This window comes from Akebia trifoliata, chromosome 14, assembly GCF_017979445.1.
Source record: "Akebia trifoliata isolate Shusen 1 chromosome 14, ASM1797944v1, whole genome shotgun sequence".
NCBI classification, from domain to species: domain Eukaryota; kingdom Viridiplantae; phylum Streptophyta; class Magnoliopsida; order Ranunculales; family Lardizabalaceae; genus Akebia; species Akebia trifoliata.
In genome coordinates, this window is record NC_141388.1 from 2,549,771 (window position 1) to 2,570,811 (window position 21,041).

Below are 21,041 nucleotides of genomic sequence, written 5' to 3' on the forward strand. Positions count from 1 at the left end.
TTTAAAATCCTTACTTTTTTTAATGTATATTTGTTAGGTATCATAAAAATTGATTTTTAAGATTACTCTGATATTTTTTACCTATTAATTATGAATTGGGTTTCAGAAATGCCTTTTTTTCAAGAGTTGTGATAATCTAAAATACTCTCATGATGGTTATGTGCTAGAATCATAAACTTTATGCCTTAGGATTCACAATCATACATCCCTATAAATATGTGTAATTGTTTATTCCGATGAAAGAAAATTTATGATTTTGAAACATGTCATGTTGTAAATTTCGTAAAAATAATGTTTCATTCTTTTCAAATTTAAAATCTGTGAATTATTCAAAATAATTTAATTATCTAGAGAATAATATTTTTATTAAAAAAAAATAAAAAATTTGTGAAATTTTTAAAATTAAATGAAAAATTACTAATAATGTGCACAACGGGGAGAAGGGGGGGGGGGGGGGGGGGAGAAAATCATTATTCTCTTCCAATACATGAATACAATACATGAATATAAAGAGAGCACATGGCAACGTCACTTCCCTCTATTTATAAAAATATAAGTTTTTTTTTTTTTATTCTAACCATTTAAATATAATTATATATTATAGTTATATGTCGCACTAATGACACCATGCGTTATTTTCTACCACAAGTCCTCTCTCTTAAAAACAAATACTTTTATAGTAGAAATATAAATATCAATATCTAAGAAAGCTTTTATTGCCACACAAAAATTTTGCCAAGTGCACCTCAATTCTTATGAAATCACCTCGCGGATCTTGGGGTGCTCTTAGTAAAAGTTAGTGTGACAATAGAAGCCCACGTAATCTGATATTGCTACATCCACTGCACCCCCCCACCGTCAGCTTCACCTATCTCTTTCTCTATATAATTCCCACTCCATAAGAGTTCTTGAAGTTATTCACTCGTCTCCGATCTTTTGAACCCAATCGGCGATTCGAGATGTCTTCTGGGAAGGATTGCGGGAACCACGGCAAACATAGGAGGAAATTCCTCCGGAAAATATGCGCCGGTATAATAATCTTCAACATAATTCTCCTGTTCGCCATCCTCCTGATCTTTCTAATTCTCCGTCCCAGAAAACCCCGTTTGATTCTACAAGATGTCACAGTATTCCAGTTCAACGTAACCTCTCCAAGCTTATTGTCCTCATATCTACAGGTCACCATAGCATCAAGAAACCCCAACGACAAGATCGGTGTCTACTACGACAGACTCGATGTATACGCGTCGTACCGTAACCAACAGATCACTCTTCCTACGGGTATTCCTTCAACCTATCAAGGCCATAAGGGCATCAACGTGTGGTCTCCATTCCTGTTGGGGGCTTCCGTACCGATTGCTCCGTACTTGGGCGTTCAGTTAACTCAAGATCAGTCTATGGGGTATGTGATCGTAAATATCAAGATGGAAGGACGGGTCAGATGGAAAGTTGGAACGTGGACCTCTGGCCGTTATCATTTCTACGTTAATTGTCCTGCTTATTTAACGTTTGGAAATCGTTTCGCTGGTGTTGCCGTTGGACCTGCCGTTAAGTACCAGCTGGATCGAAGGTGCAGCGTTGACGTCTAAACAAGTAAACTCCGTTCGTTAATATTAATAGTTAATATTTTCTCTCTCTTTCTTTCCCCTCCTCTGATTCCTATCCTCTTCGCCGTATTTTGTTTTATTTTATTTTATATAATTGTCTTTGATTTCTCTCTCTAGGTATAAGGGTAAATTACCGTAGTAACTTGTATATTTTTGTTATGAAATAAAAATAAAAATGTAAGCAGAGAATTGTGACATTTGTTATCAAATGTGGAATGATATTATTATGTTCAATTTAGATCGAATCCTGTTCGTCAATTTCATTTTTTTTTTATAAATATTTTTGGATAGAAACACCCTCGGAAATACCCATAATACCCTTTGGCTTAAAATAGAGGGTGTAAATAATTGGATTTCCTTCGTTTAATATTTCTAGTGAGCGATTCTGTATGTAATATCTTTTGAATTGTTGTATTAAAGAGATCTCCCAAGAAATTAATTTAATTTATATAATTGTTGAATAAAAATAATATGGTTATAAGGTTTTTTTCAAGGATGTTTAAAATATTATCCAATATTGAATATCTTATATAGATATATATTAAAGTAAATGGAATTATAAAATAAGTAATATATTTATTTCAATAAAAAAATTTAATGACTTTATTTACAATTCAATTTTTTTGGTTAAGGAAGTGAAGGATTAAAATAAATAAAGAGTAGTTTAATATGCAAATCAATTATTATTCAGAAAATCACACAAAATAAGGAATAAAATAATAAAGCAACATGTGCATCACATATGCTGATATGTGTTCTCTCTACAGCAAATTAGTGACGAAAGTCTTGTTTTTAAATTTAAAGGTCTCCATACGTTCTTGTTTTAGTTTGTTTTTATTCTGGTTGTAGAGGTATGGAGGTCCTGAATTTGGCTTGGTTCCATTGCACCCAGACCCTTAACATGTACTACAAAAACAAAAACAGAAAATTGTAAATAAATAAAAGAAAACGAACCCAGTGGTCCTAGTCTACTAGAATGAACCAGAGCCGGCAATATCTAATTTTCAGACTCAGGCACCCATCACTTATAAAATATGAAAAATACCCCTAATTTTGGACGAATAATCAAGTATACATTGTTTTATTTGAGATGAATAAACTAGAAAAAATATAAGGATGTTTAGATAAATATGAGAGTTTTATGTGGGTATTTTGATGATTTAAATGAAGTGCTTTGTTTGTTTGTTTGTTAAGGGCATTTAATTTAAAATATATGTTTGTTGGTCGACCTTGAAAAAGTTTGGTTTGCGTAGCTTTCAACATGACACCAATCACACATTCACACCTACAACTACTAACTATTATGAGCTAGACTTTTGAGTTATTGGAGCTTTAGTTTAGTGATTGAGAGTGGCAGTCACCTCTCAACCACCATACCACTGTTTTAAAACTCGGACGAATTGACTCATTAAATTATCTCATTGAAATTCGAGTTGATTCATCTAATCTTTTAAAAACGTGACTCAATCCCAAAATTTGATTTTTAAAACCATTTTTCACATTGATGGTTGTCCATTTCCAGTATTAGTAGTGACCTTAGGGTTGATTTAAGCCAACATATATCAACATAAATACATTTATGGATTTTATTAAAGAACAATAAATACACTTTGAAAATTGGAATCCAAGGTTATTTCAATAAAAAAGAAATTTTTTTAAGGGCAATTTTTTTTTTTTTTTTACAAAACTCAATTTCCAAAGTGTATTTATTACACTTTGACGTGTGCCCTAACGCTGACAAGACCCTACATTTATATTAGAAAAAAAATCTGGAGAAAAATTCAAGGGCATGATTATATAATTATACATCTTTTTCACCAACTTCAAGTAATGCATGAGTGCGTATTTTACCAAAAGGACCTTTACGTTTGTTCCAAGCTTCCTAAACGGGCTTTTAGAAGGTTTTTGTTAAAGTGGCTTTGGTCACTCACAAAGAGCACCATCCCTTTACCTCTTTTTCCCAATAAAAACAATGTTTAAGGCAAGATGTGAAATTTCTCCATCATAATAACAAAGCCTTATCTCTAAGATTTAGGGTTCACTAAATTAATCTTGTTTTTTCATTTTATTCAATCCTAAGCTTTTTATTCTTAAAAATGGATTCATATATCCTTTATTTCATTATCTTTATCCATGTTCTTTTGGATTTTCATATTGTTTTGAATTTCTTTAAATCATTCCTCGGCATAATTTTGTCATTAGGGAATGTAGCAATCAAACCCAAATCTTCTATGACCCTAGAAAATTAATGATAATGAGGCCGCAATCTGAAAATCACACATCTATTAGCTAATTAAGGTTTATTTCAAAGTTATTCTTCATGAAATAGCATCCTCAACAAAAACAAAAAACAGAAATTTCCACTAATTAGATTGTATATGTGACTCTCATCATACCTCATACCAAGTATGATAAAGTCATGAGTCGTGATAATCTGAAATAGGCATGTGGCATATTCAATCGACTTACCTGGCAAGACAGACTTGAAAACCGTAGATCTACTCTCCTCGGGATACTAAATTGCATCTTTTTATGAGAAACCGTACTTTCGTATCCTGAGAAGAGCACATCTATGTTTCGCAAGCTTGTCACGTTAGGTAAGTCGATGGAGTTGCCACGTGCCTATGTCAGATTATCAGCACACTAAAGTCATCCATAGTCATCCTTATCCTCCACAAAGTCTAATCTAAAAAAAATTCCAAATGTAAGAAACTGTACATATGGGAGGTAGTAAGATATTTTTTGAAAGCTACACATGACCAACCAAACAGAGCTTAAGATCTTTAGAATCCTCAAGTAGTTACTGGTGAGTAGTGGCCATTAATAATTGAGTGTCGACTCAAGTTGGTTTTGAAGTTTCCTTTTCAATGAAAATCAACAGGTAAGCCTACTACAACTAGTCGGTGGGGTGATGCATGTGGTGGAGGGGAATTGTCATGCAAGTCACAATCTATTATTGTTTCTTTTAAACAAGCCATGTGGTGCACTCAACCCGATTTTAGCCAACCATGCTTCAGACAAAAGGGTACTAAGAAGTAGGGAAGGATAAGCCAATCCTTTAGAACTCGAGTAAAAAATAACTCAACATGGACGCCTATCGAAGCCTAATTAACTCAAGCTAGTCACCCATGAGTTGACTTGGGTAAAATATACAACTTATAATATTGTGAGATAGATTTATATCTCCACTTGAGATCTACGATAGTGAACAATAATATCAAGTATTCTTCTATTGACTTACAAAAGATACCTACAATTACATTTTTTACGATTAAATTAGTAGTACAATTAAATAAAATTTCAGGCATATTTACAAAAAGAATTGTAATAATATGACCTTCTCCTCTAACAAATGCTCTCATCACAGAACCATAGATCATTTGCCTTGGGATACACAAGAAAAATATTTATGACTCTTCATATCCCAAGGCAAATGATCTACGATTTTGTGATGGGGCATTTGTCAGAATGGGGAGTCATATTATCATGAAAGAAGAAATTTTTTTTTGCCTAACATGACTTGAATGATTGCCCTTTTTATAACTTAAAAGAAGAGGAGTCCCAACGTCTCTTGTGAAGTTCATGTTTTTTGATCATGGAGAAGTCACCTCAACTGTTTCTTCAAACTCCTCTTATAAGAGATCCTTACCTTCCTTAGTAAAATATGTCTTTGACCTTGCTCTAACCATATTTCTTTGTTGCCATACATGTTTTTAAGTTTTTTTTTTTTTCACCTACTCTTCATAGAGAAAGCAATCCAAAAACAATAAAGTAAAAAAATAATAATAATAATGCAAACACACAAAGATTTTCACGTGGTACTCTTAAGATTGAGGGATGTCCACAGGTCACATGTATTTCACTATGAAGAGAAAACTAAGTCTCAATTCGAGAATACAATCTTTCACCAAAAAATAGAAATATATGCCCTGGCAAAAAATCTAACTAAGGTTTTACATAAAATCAATAAAATTACAAAAATACCGTTAAAAAAACCTAGCTTGACCAATGTCACACTTGACAATTGATGACCAGTACTTTCAGGCTCCACCAACATTAACACTCTTCAAATGCATAATCTTTTTGTCAAAATTTTCACTTCCTCCCAAAAAATATATCTCACATTATTGTGTGTCCTCCAGACTCTTGAAAAAAAAAAAAAATTGGCTTCCCTTTAGGGTGGTTCTATATCCACACACCTAAATGTCTCATTGTATCCACTTACTCGCGATACCCACTTTAAAGATAAAATATCTTATTGCACACTACTAATTCCACTTTTTTTTTGTCTAGTTGTCATTGCCCCCACCCAATAACCTTCTGAACTCATTTCTTCTTCTCTCTCTCTCTCTCTCTCTCTCTCTCATTTCTTCCCTACTATAGTTCATTCAAATCTTACATGTATTTATCACCTTGGGATGATTGATGTCTTTAGAGCTATTCTAAATTGACTTCCTACAATACTGCATTGACGTAATGGTATGTATCAAACCATAGATTTTTTTTTCCTCCAGATACAAGTAAAAATATTTATGATTTTGTGCATATCATCAAGTCAGCACAGTGATCAACGCAATGTGGTAGGAAGTCAATTGAGCTTTTTTTTTTGTCTTTATACAAAGAATAATAATGAATGCACACGATCATGGCACGCGACTGACATGGCAAAGGCACATAATCATACATCTTTTTCCTGTGTATTCCGATGTAAACAATCTATGATTTTATGCCCTTGTCACGTTAGCCGCATACATCACGACTCTTACACAATTTTCTCTCTTAGAAATCTTCCAAAGGAAAATGTTGAAGTGACATTGATTCACAAATTTCTGATGTGAAGGTATGTACGAAACCATAGATGTTTTTCATCATGACATGAGTGAAAAGCATTTATGATTCTCTACTCGCTTTCACGTCAATTACATGTGAATTGATGTCAATTTTAATGTTACTCTATTGCGAACCCTTTTCCTAAATGAAAAAGAAAAGTATTTTAATTATTAAAATTATGAAAGTAATAGGTTGATCTCTCTATCAAAGGATTGGTGGAGATGTTAGGGATCCCCAAAAGAAATGTATCCCTAGAAAAAATTCGAAGTATAATTCTAATCGCCAAGAAATCTCTGTTTTTCCTCTTATCTCCACCGTCAGTACGAAGAAAGCGGGTTAGGGTTAGAAAAGTCCTTAAATTCTGTGTCACGAGAACAAATGGAATAGACGTTTGTTTATGAAGTCACGTCAACATTCCATCAAGTAAAGTTGAATGTAATTCACCCAATTTTAAAATGAAAATATCGTCTAAAATCCTACTAATATTTGTCCTACATGGCCGCCTATCAGTACATAAATCAAGATTCAAGACACATATTCTTTTAGATTTTTAGATTTCGGATGGGCTATCTACCCAACTTTGACTGCTGAACGAGTCATGTGGCACACTATTTCAATCTCGCTTTACCCATCTATGAATATTTAGCTCACCCCTTTAATAGAATTATACACACCAGAACTCACTTGGAAGCATGGTTTTTTAAACTCGTCCGAGACCGAGACGTATCACCTGAGTTAACTCAGTATCAGAGTTGAACAAGATCAATTCACAAAGTCATTTTTTTGATCGAGTTTTATGTCTCACGTTATATTTTTTGAGTTATCTCACGAGACGTCTCAAACGTATCGGAAAACTCGTCTGAGACGACTCGGTATTGGAGCTGAACGAGACGAGACGCGATACCGAGTTTAAAAACCATGCTTGGAAATATTCGCTTCTTGATGATGGGCTTTAAAATCAAGCCCATCATGGATATTCTCAAATTCAACGGACAGAAATCACCAATGAATCGAATTTTTACACAAGTCACAAAATTCTCCAAAATTTTCAAAAATCTTAAAGTTCTCCAAAAAATGGATTAGCCGATTAAATAGGCAAATCAACAAATTAATTGGCGATCTATTAATTAATAGCAGAATATGATAATATTTTTTATCCTTCACCATCAAAATTTTAGTATCTTCAAAAATTAAATGTCAAGAACAAGATAAGATTTTTAAGAAAGTTAAAATATGATGGGCTTTGAAAATAAACCCAAAAAATTATCAAATTATCCATTGTCTTTAGTTTGTGATGTATTTGAAGTTTGGGTCAACATGGATGGGCCGTCCCAATATAAATGGGCCCCGGCTGTTGTCTTACAATCTCTATAATATGGTCGTATCAAATTTGGGATGTATAACTGAAGTCATTCAAGCTTGTGTGGAATGAATCTCGAGGATCATCGGTGGTTGACTTATGGACAATGATCAGGTTTCTTTTTTTTTTGGGTACCATTTTAAGTTTTAACATAATTGTCAATTAGTACCCAACTTCTATTAATTGGATCTGTTTAAGGCTCTTGATCAAACAAATGGCTGAATTGGTAGATATTCCTAGGGATTCCCAAGGATTGAATCTCTACGTAAACTATAAGGTACGCAGGATGGTTCAAATTAATCATCATCACCAATACAATTATGATGGATATATCATCTGATTGGCCCTAGATTAATCTAGAAATGGACTGGACGAGAAAAGATTAGGCTTGACCGAGTAAACCCTCTTACTATTCTAGAAGTGAACCTTCCATCACTTTTCCTCTCTGAAACGTTTTATAAGACATTTTGATTGTAGCAATGGATCCAATACTTCAGGGAATCGGATAACTACTCAACTTCAAGTCTCTTTCCACGCAACATGGCACGGACGCATTCATTTCGGCCCATTGACACATGAAAATTTATTTAGACATTGGATCCAACCATATCTCATCTTGGGCTTGGGCTTGGGCTTGTTCCTTATCCTGATCAGAAGGCCTACACACCAATCAGGGTAGTATTTGATATTAAAGTCTATTGAGGAGGGAGCGAAATATTTATGGCTCATACAAAGTAATCAAGTTTGGACTCGGTGTTAATATGGAAACATTTCAGAAAATATTCGAAAATGATTAAAATGATGTTCATAAGCAATAAAATAGGTCCATTACGGAGCTAAGATTTCAAGAAGAGGTAGAGGTTAAGACTTGGGACTGATTCAATCGATTTAACGCATCCCTAATTAATTTGATGAATTGTTTAATTAATAAATTAATGGGACCCATATGACTGGAACCGAAAAGCCCAATGGGTTCTACCTGATTGCTATCCTTGGGTACCTAGAATCGATTTGTTTTACTATTTTTTTCATATCATGAATGGTTGAAGATTTTTATACCTTTTAAAGTTATAGATGTTACATATATTTTTTCATATTTTCATATAAATTATGTATTCTAATTTAAAATGTTCACCTTTCCTCTAAATTTGTTAGTAGTAAAAAAGATAGATTTTAGTTATAAAAAAAAAAAAAAGTAAAATCATATATTTATTAGAATGATTTGTAATTATGTTATTGATGATTTTGTAAAGGGTCGTGTTATATGACTCGCCAAGTGGCATACAAAATCGACTCCTTGACATGACAAGTTCGGGAATCATAGGTTTGTACGTCTCAGGATACATGATTGCACTTCCCCCGTAAAAAAAAATGTATCCCAAGGGATCCGTGTATCTTGAGGCGTACAGATCTACGATTCCCAAACTTGTCAACGTCACAGAGTCGATTGAGTATGCCACTTGGCGAGTTATAGTATAAGGACTATTTTATAAATTATATAATGTGTTCTTGATAGGAAATTTTTTGCAATTATTTGTAAATGATATTTTTTTCATATTTAATGGTTAAAAAATATTTGCATATGAGGAAAATATAATATTATCATTTCTTGAGATTATTTTTTTCTTATCCATTTGTTATAAATTGGAACCGAAAAGTCTTCCTGGTTTTTGGTGGTTCTAGTTCCGATTCTACTAATTTTAAATCAAAACCAGAACTGGATTCAATAAGAATTGAAACCGAAAAAAACATGATGGTTCTAGTTTTGAACACCCTACAAACAAACTCTTATTTATTAAATTTTTCTAATTATATAAAAAAAAATCAGAGAATTTTGTAACATTGGTCACATGGTGTACTTTCCCAACCTAGCCTGCTTGCCCCCTACTTTATTGAAACGCGCGAAGTCACATTTGAATTCAAAAATCATGTTCTTTAACAACTATATATATATATGGGGATGGTTCAACAGCCCTAAAGTTTGCCAAGTTTGGTGCCAAACATTTTTCAAAATATGGGTTAGAAGCTTTGGAATGAACTGATTTTTTGTGATCTCTATGATGAGGAGATCATTCTCACCAAAAATCAGCCTATTCCAAAACTTCTAACCCCATCAAAAGTGATTTACAAAAATTGGACGGTCCACGATTCTTCAACTTGTAAACTAGGGTTAGAAGTTTCAAAATGAGCTGATTTTTTGGGAGGATGATCTCTTCACCGTAGAGATCATCCTCACAAAAAATCAGCCTATTCCAAAACTTCTAACCCCATCAAAAGTGATTTACAAAAAATGTTTGGCACCAAACTTAACAAACTTTAGGGCTGCCAAACCGCTCCCTATATATATATATATATATATAAAAGGGAATGTTAACATCTAAGATCTCATGGAGACATTAGCATTTTCCAAACACTTTATTTTTTCAATAATGCTTTTATTTATTTTATCTTTCAGTAAAAATAAATAGGGGTATGATGGTCTTTTACATAATAAATGATTGTTTGCATTGATTGCCAAATCATTTATTGTAATAAGACATTTAATTTTAAAGATTAAATGTCCTTAGCATTTATTATGAAAGAGACAAATATTAATTAAGTTAAATAAATATTTATTATATAAAAAAACTAATATACCCTTGTCTTTTTCACTAAATGACAAATTTAATAGAGGTATTATTGAAAAAAAATGTGTTGGAGAATTTTAACATCCCCATGAGGTCTTGGAAGTTAGCATTCCCCATATATAAAAATCATCATCATTTTATATCTAAACACCCAAAAATCCCTCCATCATGTCTCCAACAAAACAACAAACTCCATTAAATGGAGCTTACTATGATACCCCAATCCCTCCTCGGCATCAACACATCACAGGCGCAAAAGATGTTGTGTCCTTAGTACGCCAATCACGATATTTATCGCTCGTGGCAACTTTGTACTTGTTTTCTGGCATGTCGTTCGTCCTACCAATTTGAAAGTTTACATTGTAACAGCTGATCTCACACAATGTGAACTTACTAATGTTACCACTCTTAGGGAATCGGATAACTACTCAACTTCAAGTCTCTTTCCACGCAACATGGCACGGACGCATTCATTTCGGCCCATTGACACATGAAAATTTATTTAGACATTGGATCCAACCATATCTCGTCTTGGGCTTGGGCTTGGGCTTGGGCTTGTACCTTATCCTGATCAGAAGGCCTACACACCAATCAGGGTAGTATTTGATATTAAAGTCTATTGAGGAGGGAGTGAAATATTTATGGCACATACAAAGTAATCAAGTTTGGACTCGGTGTTAATATGGAAACATTTCAGAAAATATTCGAAAATGATTAAAATGATGTTCATAAACAATAAAATAGGTCCATTACGGAGCTAAGATTTCAAGAAGAGGTAGAGGTTAAGACTTGGGACTGATTCAATCGATTTAACGCATCCCTAATTAATTTGATGAATTGTTTAATTAATAAATTAATGGGACCCATATGACTGGAACCGACAAGCCCAATGGGTTCTACCTGATTGCTATCCTTGGGTACCTAGAACCGATTTGTTTTACTATTTTTTTCATATCATGAATGGTTGAAGATTTTTATACCTTATGTTACATATTTTTTTTCATATTTTCATATAAATTATGTATTCTAATTTAAAATGTTCACCTTTCCTCTAAATTTGTTAGTAGTAAAAAAGATAGATTTTAGTTTTTGAAAAAAAAAAAAGTAAAATCATATATTTATTAGAATGATTTGTAATTATGTTATTGATGATTTTGTAAAGGGTCGTGTTAATATGACTCGCCAAGTGGCATACAAAATCGACTCCTTGACATGACAAGTTCGGGAATCATAGGTTTGTACGTCTCAGGATACATTATTGTACTTCCCCGTAAAAAAAATGTATCCCAAGGGATCCGTGTATCTTGAGGCGTACAAATCTACGATTCCCAAACTTGTCCACGTCACAGAGTCGATTGAGTATGCCACTTGGCGAGTCATAGTATAAGGACTATTTTATAAATTATATAATGTGTTCTTGATAGGAAATTTTTTGCAATTATTTGTAAATGATATTTTTTTCATATTTAATGGTTAAAAAATATTTGCATATGAGGAAAATATAATATTATCATTTCTTGAGATTATTTTTTTCTTATCCATTTGTTATAAATTGGAACCGAAAAGTCTTCCTGGTTTTTGGTGGTTCTAGTTCCGATTCTACTAATTTTAAATCAAAACCAGAACTGTTGAAACCGAAAAAAACATGATGGTTCTAGTTTTGAATACCCTACAAACAAACTCTTATTTATTAAAATTTTCTAATTATATAAAAAAAAATCAGAGAATTTTGTAACATTGGTCACATGGTGTACTTTCCCAACCTAGCCTGCTTGCCCCCTACTTTATTGAAACGCGCGAAGTCACATTTGAATTTTTCTAAAGGGGAATGTTAACATCTAAGATCTCATGGAGACGTTAGCATTTTCCAAACACTTTATTTTTTCAATAATGCTTTTATTCATTTTATCTTTTAGTAAAAATAAATAAGGGTATGGTGGTCTTTTACATAATAAATGATTGTTTGCATTGATTGCCAAATCATTTATTGCAATAAGACATTTAATTCTAAAGATTAAATGTCCTTAGCATTTATTATGAAAGAGATAAATATTAATTAAATAAATAAATATTTATTATATAAAAAAAACTAATATACCTTTGTCTTTTTCATTAAATGACAAATTTAATAGAGATATTATTGAAAAAAAATATGTTGGAGAATTTTAACATCCCCATGAGGTCTTAGAAGTTGGCATTCCCCATATATAAAAATCATCATCATTTTATATCTAAACACCCAAAAATCCCTCCGCCATGTCTCCAACAAAACAACAAACCCCATTAAATGGAGCTTACTATGGTACCCCAATCCCTCCTCGGCATCAACACATCACAGGCGCAAAAGATGTTGTGTCCTTAGTACCCCAATCACGATATTTATCGCTCGTGGCAACTTCGTACTTGTTTTCTGGCATGTCGTTCGTCCTACCAATTTGAAAGTTTACATTGTAACAGCTGATCTCACACAATGTGAACTTACTAAATCGACCACTCTTAGTTACAATCTTGACTTAAAAGTGGCATTGAGGAACCCAAAGAAGAAAATTGGCATTTACCATGATAGGCTCGATGCTACAGCTTCTTATGAGGGGGAAAGATTTGGTTGGGCGAGTCCATCCCTATTTTACCAAGACTACGACCAATCAGCATGCGAGCTTCTGTGGGCAATCGATGATAGTACTTTGAACATCGGAGATCAATAATTTCAGAAGTAAGAAAAACATTGGGGTATTTTATATTGATGTCAAGTTTTATGCTCGGATTAGATTTAAGGTTGGATCAATCAAGACTTGGCGTGTAAAGCCCGAGATTGAGTGCAATTTGGTGATTCCTTTAGCATCTAATGGGACTTTGGCTAGAGAGTTTGAGAGTACGAAGTGTGATGTAGATTTCTGATCATTTGAGACTCTTCTTTGCTCGCAGCAGATCTTGTTCAGGCATACTTATCCCATGGTTTAATGGATTTTACTTCCTTATTGGATTATATTGATTAATTTTCAATTATTTTATACTTTTTTTGTGGTTATAAATACAATAGTTGTTTGGTGTATTTGTGATGTTCTTATCATCTTAGATTGTGGAGACCATTATTTTATGAGTGGTGATAATATGACTCGCCAGGTGGCATACTCAAGACTCCTTGACATGGCTAGTTTGGAAATTGTAGATTTGTATGTCTTGGGATACATGATTGATTATACCTCTCCATAAAAAGTGTATCCCGAAACATACAGATCTATAGTTCCCGAACTCGTGCATTTCAGAGATTCAATTGAGTATGCCACCTAGCAAAGTCATATTATCAGGACTCTTATTTTAAAGAAAGGGAGAGAGAGATTTAACCATCAGACCTATTTGTTGTCATTTTATTATAAAAACTCCCTTACCTTACAAAGTTGGTTGTTCAACAAATCTTACTTTGTGAATGATGGTAGCATACTAACTTAGTAAAATTTAAAATCTTACTAACGTTCGTTGGGCCCACATGGACTATCAAATTGGCAATCCAACACCAAACCTTCTAGATTTCATGGAAAAACTCAAATTCAAAAGAATTTAAACAAACAAACTAAAAAAAAAACAAATAATTTGAGTTTGATTGAAGGTGTTGAAAATTGATGACTACCGGACTCCCAAATTTGAAACTAAAATTCATAGTGAAAATTAGTTTCTTTGTTTTTCAAACTTTTTATTCAAAGCACTTAGAATTTTTTCCTTTATAACCCTATCGCATCAGATCACGTATTTGGATGCCACGAATTGATGTAGTTAAGATCCACTCTAAGGTATGTTAAGAAACAAATTAACTGCATTAATTTGAATGTTATGTCATGGATCTCCCCACTCCAAGGTTTGGTGGGTAACAAATTTCATAAAGTAAGATTTCTTTGGAGTTGTCAGAATTCCAAAGGAGTTATTGTAATAAAAATGAAATAGTTAGGACTTTAGGCTAAATCTCTGAAAAAAAGTAAAACATATATTATAAAAAGCGACTTTCATGTTTACCACCGACCATTGGTTAGCCTTGCCAAGCAAAATGAAATAAATATATAAAAAACATTTTGTTTTTACTCGTTGAAGATGGGAGCATTTAACTCATTCTTTGTCAGTCTTTGATGATCAAATTAGTACGTTGCAATTTTTTTAAGTGATTGGTTCAGTAATTTAGGCAAAATTCTTAATTATTTTAATAATTTTATCTTTAAAAAATGGACGTAGTAGACTAGTACACTGTGAAATGTATTGAAAACAATATCCACTCTCTTATAATGAGAGGAAGGTGATTATTGTTAATGAATTTTATATTAAATAATTTTTTTAAATTGTAAATATATTATTAAAATTAGATAATATCATTAATATATCAAATATAATTTATCTAATATGATATAAAAATAAAATAAAAAAAATTATTTATCTTTTAAAATTTTCTTGACAGATAATAAAATATTCAAATCCATGATCTCCAAGAATCTCTATTCTACTAAAACGTGCATAGCATGTGCTTCTTTCTTGGTATTGTATAACTATGAGTCATGCTAGAGTGACCTCAAGACTATATCTTATATCTCACTTTCTTGACGTGGAAGTGTCTAGAAATCATATATATTTTTTCACTCATATTCCGATGAAAAATATCTATGATTCATATATACTTCTAGGTCAGGAAAGTAAGATATGAGGTACAATCTTGATGTTACTTTAAGTATTATTCCAATTGAGTCATGATAAACAAACGTTTTGCATATGCTCTTTGAAGTGATAGTGCATAGAGTCATAGATCTTTTTCTTCGGGATACACAAGGAAAAAAGATCTATGATTTTGATCACATGCCACATCAGAGAGAGCATACACAAAGCATTAGTTTATAAATATTCAATTAAATTTTCATTTCCATGAACATATTCACTTTTTCATGAAAATTTATTCTCATCCCATCAAGCAAATCTTTACAAATGTATTTGAAAGGTAAGTATAAATTTGTAGTAGACTACTAAACTTCGTCAACCCAAATACAAAAGTGTACAAAGGAGGATTTTTGGTATAAATAAAGAAATTAAAATCACCAATCAAATTTGATTTTGTGTGTAGGTCTACCTAGTGTTTAAGTGAATTACAACAATGTGGGTTTTGGGTGTGACGTTTGTTTCAAATTATGAGACCCGGTAATAAAAGCATGGGTGGAACATGGGTCATGGGTGGTGATGAGAGTGAAATATTCCACAAATTTTCCACAGAGACTTTATATCCAAACAAACCATTTTCTAATTCGAGGGTGACGGACATTGACATGACATCGTGGTCAATGATATATTACACATGGTCAACGAAATGTGTGATCTTGGATTTGTTTCTATATAATTACGGTACCAACGTTATTATTTTTTATTTAAAAGGATAAATCTCAGACTTGAAGATAAGACATCTGATGTCCACGTATTAAGTTATTAACTTGTCCAATGGGCTCTTGGCTTAGTCAAAATATTCCTCAACTCACATCAACATACCTTTTAAACTTAATAAGTATTACATAAGTTATTCAAATTTTCATATAAAATATATTTTTAATTTAAGATAGACCATCTCTACTAAAATTTATTACTTGTAAAGAATTAATTCTAATTTTTGAAATTTTTTATTTCATTTATTTTTTAAAACAAATTGCAATTATGTTACTCATGTTTTATGTAGATAATATATTACTATTATTTACACCCCACGTGATTAATTAATATTAATTTGATTGAATTTTCATTATTATAAGTGTTAAAATTCAAAATTGGAGAAAAATGTCAAAAATAATTTTTTGGTAAAGAAAACATGCAAAATGATGAAGGAATAATTATGGGATAAATTTAAGGAAGGATCAAAGAAATTTAAAAAAAAAAGAAGAGAATTTCACTCTTAGGTACTTAGCAAATTCTCCATTTTATTTTATCTTATTATAAAAGATCTTATACATCTCTCCTATATCTTGTTTGTTTCTATTTTTATATTGTCTAGTCTCCTATCATTATTTACTTTTCTGGACCTCCCATTCTTCTTCTTCTCCAATCTTTTTTATATTTTTCTTTTAGGTTTTATTCAACAATTTTAATAGATTTTTCTATGAAAACGGTTGACTTAATTCTTGAGGCAAAAGGAGTAAACCAAGTTATTTCTTATGTCAAACTTTAAATCATCAATTAGACTTTAATGAAATGGTTTTTATTTTGGATTAAATTTCATGTCTATATTTTTTTTTTCTTAATTTAATATGAATTATGATTATATTGAATGCTTGAATTCCCTTGTGACATGGTAATTACAAGTTTTAATGAAAATCCGCAATATTAAAATACTATATCTTTTGACAAATTTAGTTGTTTATTAATTGTTAAATCTTTCTGTAAGATCAAGTCATTACTTGAATCTTATTGAGATAAGATGGTCGTAAGGGAGACGTGAGGAAGTGCTAGGTGGTTTCTTGATACTTTGGCATTTTTAATTTCTATTTTAAACTTTTTTTTTCTCCATATGAAAAGTGTGAAAAAAATTATCTTTTCAGTAATTCAGGTTAAATTTCTTTTAATTATATGTTTTTCGTTCAATTTTTACACAATCTCCATGGGTCGACCTCGGACTCTTGAGATTTTATTACTTCATCACAACTCTACACTTGGTGTATTTAATCTACACCATTTCAATCGTGGTAGCTATGCTATATATTTAAAAGAAAAATATTTATAATGATGAATTAAAGACATTTTCTAAGGGTGCAACTTGGTTCATTTTGGGGCCATATAGGAATCGAATCAACATAAGTAGGTTCCACTAAATAAGAATCATAATCGGATCAAATTACCCCAAAAAACAAACCAAATCAAATAAAATCATTCTAAGGTCGATTTTGTTCATTCAGCTCTATGGGTTGCCAATATCCTATCAACTTTCTTAGAAGCAACATATTTTTAAGAGAGATTTACACGGCATATCTAACTTTTGCATTTTTATTACAAAAACTCTTACTTTATCAAGTTTGTTACCGAGCAAACGTCGGAGTTGGGATCTACTTCATAAAATTTAAATTGATGTTGTCAATTTGTTACTTAGCATACCTTGAAGTGGATCTTAACCATGTCAATTTGCGGTCAATTTTCAACACCTTTAATCAAGTTGAATTTTTTTTTTTTTTGAATCTGTTTTCTTTTTTCCATGACTTCTAGAAGTCTGTGATGCTGGATTTGCCAATTTGATAATCCATGTGGGTCCAATGACCCTTAGTAAGTTTTTAAATCTTACTAAATTGGTCATGCTAGCCTGATTCATGAAGTAATATTTGTTCAAGTAACAAACTTGATAAAGTAAGGCAGTTGCAACAGATAGGTCTGTCCCGGTATATCTCTCTGTTTTTAAAGGAAATAAAACAAAACAAAACAAAGATATAATGAACATAGAAGTTCATAAATCTATATATATATATTAAAAATTAAAAATCATTAATTTATGTCTTAATTCCTAAAAAATAAAAAATAGTAAGTCATTAAGGTTCAGATTCAAGATTTGACTTGGTTATATTGAACCTTTCAGTTCTTTATAAAGTAAGGGAATTTTTGTAATAAAATTGCAACGTATAGGTGAGCCAGCTAAATCTCTCTAATTTTTAATGGAAAAACAAAAAACAAAGATATAATGAACATGAAAGCTAATATGATAAGTCATTAAACTATATATTAAAAAAAAATCATTCATTTATGTCTTAACTCTTAAAAGTATAAGTCATTAAAGTTTTGATTCCCAATTTGACTTGGCACTATAGAAGCTTTGAGTCGAGAACTGAACTGAATTAGATTGATTTTCCCTTTTCTAAACCTGGTTGAACTGCAACTTGTTCAAACCTAAACCAAATCAGTCCAAAGCTGTTGATTTGATTTGATTCTTAATTTGAATTGGACCAAGTTACACTTAAGATGTTTTTTTTTTTTTTAAATCAAATACTTAGTATTGAAATCAATAATAAAGCACTGTTTTTTGCGATTTCAATTCACAATATACTTATTTTAAAATCAAAATTTAACAAATATGATTATTATTGATATCTTACTAAGAGCAACTCCAAGAGACTCTTTACTACTATTTATTATAAAGAGTCCAACAGGCTCTTTACTTCCTCGCAATAAAGTAGGAACACAAAGATCGAGACAAGGAAAAAATATGAAAAAATATAAAATTTTAAAAGAATAATTTTCTTACTAAGGGTCGTTAGGCCCACGCAGATTATCACATTGACAATCTAATATACAATCTTTTAAATTTCATGAAAAAAATCATCTTCATAAAAAAAAATTAAAAAATTTATATATTTTGAATTTAATCCACGGTGTTTAAAATGGACGAGTTACAAAACTTCCAAAACTTAAAATTCAACGATGAAAAATAATGATTTTTTTTTACAAAATTCTTAGAATTTCATTCTCTATAAACTTATGGTATCAGATAATTTTCTTGAAATCTAAGTTGTGAGGTCATGGACTCATTAAAATTCAAGTAGATTTTAATAAATATTTATTTATAAAGTAAAATAATATTAAATATTAAAAAGAGAAATATTTGTTCAATCTCTTTCCCAACAAATTTTAGGATAGTTGAAATAACATGTTTTTTTTTTTGAGAACATATCTCCTCATTTTATGAGCATTGTTGGAGATGCTCTAACCAAACAAATCCCGCTAAACTAGGTGATCGTTTCTGAGTTGGACCCACAGACGAGGAATGACACGTGTCAGACGCAAACCAAACTCGTCCCGCAAAATTAGGTGATCGTTTTTGAGTTGGGGCACACAGAGAAAGAATGACAAGAAAAAAAGCACACGTGTCAGACGCAAGCTCCATCACAACGGCTATCACATTTACTACAAATGTACGGATACGTTCCATGTTAATTTACTGCTTACCGGCTCACATTAGTATAGGGCGGTCTACAGACTCAAAAGAAGAAAAAAAGAAAAGATAAAAAAAAAAAAAAATGTCAAATCAAATACTTAATACAGACAAAAAAAATATGTCGTAGTCAACCACTATCACCAGAAAACTTGACCGCCGGGGTTTGTTTTCCGGCGATGATCGTTCTAAGCTTCCTGAAGAACCCTTTCTTCTGCCGGAAAACGAGTCTCCCTTAAATCTCTCAGAACAACATTGTCATCAGTTTCCAGCGAGTGCGTCAGATTCTTACTATTAGGAGGTGGAGAAGGCGGTGGGGTGTAATAAGGAGGCGAAGCACAAGGTGTCGAAAATGGAGTCTCTGACTCAACATCGATCACCACCGCAGCCGTCCCAGTCGGGTCTCCGGTTACCTCCAAACTCTGGCTCTCCTCCAAAGACACTCCCCTTCGTTTAATTTTCCACTCTGACAAGATTTCTCAGATTCCAACTCTTCTCTTTCTTCCTCCTTAATAGTAAACAGAACCCTTGACGATCCGTACAGTTTCAATAGATCACCGGGTTCCGAAGGTTCATCATCTCCGGGATGATTAATGGCCGGTGCTCCTGAGGGTTCTATGCGAGACTGGTTTTTCCAGCAGAAGAAGTAGAGTAGCTCTTTGGTAGGTTCACCGGAGACATCAGGTTCTAGGACGTGGGTTTGACGTTGGAATCGTCTCCGGCGCCAGAGAACGTAGTAGAGTTGGGCGAGGAGAGCAAAGATTGAGAGCACGAAAACTACAGTGAGTCCAGTCCGGAGTTTGCTCAGACCACTCATCTCGGATGCTCTGAGAATCAGGTCTCTACAACTCTTTTCTCTTTTTTAAAGGAAATCTGATTTTAAATAACGGTAGATGACCGGGAAGTTGCGATCGAGTTGAGACTTGAGAAGAGAAGTGTGGGTAGACCGTACTATAACTGGCTGTAGCCGGTCGTCAACAACGTACACAACTCCACATATAATAATAATATAATGTAAAGGAAAATTTCTTGGAAAAATATGGGGAAATAAATAGTGAGCTCTGAGATGACGTGTGTGATGGGTGGATGATGCGGATTAGCTTTTAAAATTTGATAAATGAGAAGTTAATGGTGTCCGGTGTCCTTATCATAGAAAAATAGTGATTCTTTGTTAGATCAAAAAGTAAAAAAATCAACCTGTACAGCCCTTCTATTTTAGTATTTTCTTCATGGACTTCATGAATAGGCCCCTGATTGGGTTTCAAGTCCACTACTAATCAATGGCTAAGAAATAGTTTTCACCACTTCAGAGCATGGTTTTAAATCTCATCTGATACGTTTTGTATTGACCGCCAACGAGAGTTTGACAAGTCAAACATATCTTACAAAATTTAAAATCATAATTCATTTTTTTCTCATTGTTGAACAAGATGACTCAAATGTATTGAAAAACTCATCCGCGTCGATCTCATTCATCAAAACGAGTTTTAAAACCATGCTTGGGAAGAGCTTTTGGAGTATAAGTGCATCTAAGAATGGGCTTAATGATGATAAGCTGATGGATTGGAGTACGTAATCCTCTGTGGCATTAGATGGATAACCGATATTTAGATAATGTATTTAAATGAAGATCTATAGAACCTTTTAATAGTATTATTTTATAATAAATCAACTTAGGAGGCTTTCTCTAATCT

The 21,041-nt window shown here is 32.4% G+C and overlaps 1 protein-coding gene and 1 pseudogene across 1 annotated transcript; one reads left to right on the forward strand and one right to left on the reverse strand.

Moving 5' to 3' along the window:
• Window positions 1-881: 881 nt before the first annotated feature.
• LOC147385465 (NDR1/HIN1-like protein 1 pseudogene) lies at window positions 882-1,845 on the forward strand (annotated as a pseudogene).
• Window positions 1,846-19,535: 17,690 nt separating this feature from the next.
• Window positions 19,536-20,164, reverse strand: LOC147385466 (uncharacterized). The gene is made up of 2 exons (XM_086423154.1): window positions 19,890-20,164; window positions 19,536-19,794 (listed from the first exon to the last, which is right to left on the reverse strand). The coding sequence occupies exons 1-2, from the start codon at window positions 20,162-20,164 to the stop codon at window positions 19,536-19,538; spliced, it is 534 nt and encodes a 177-aa protein (XP_086279280.1).
• Between the last annotated feature and the right edge of the window lie 877 nt (window positions 20,165-21,041).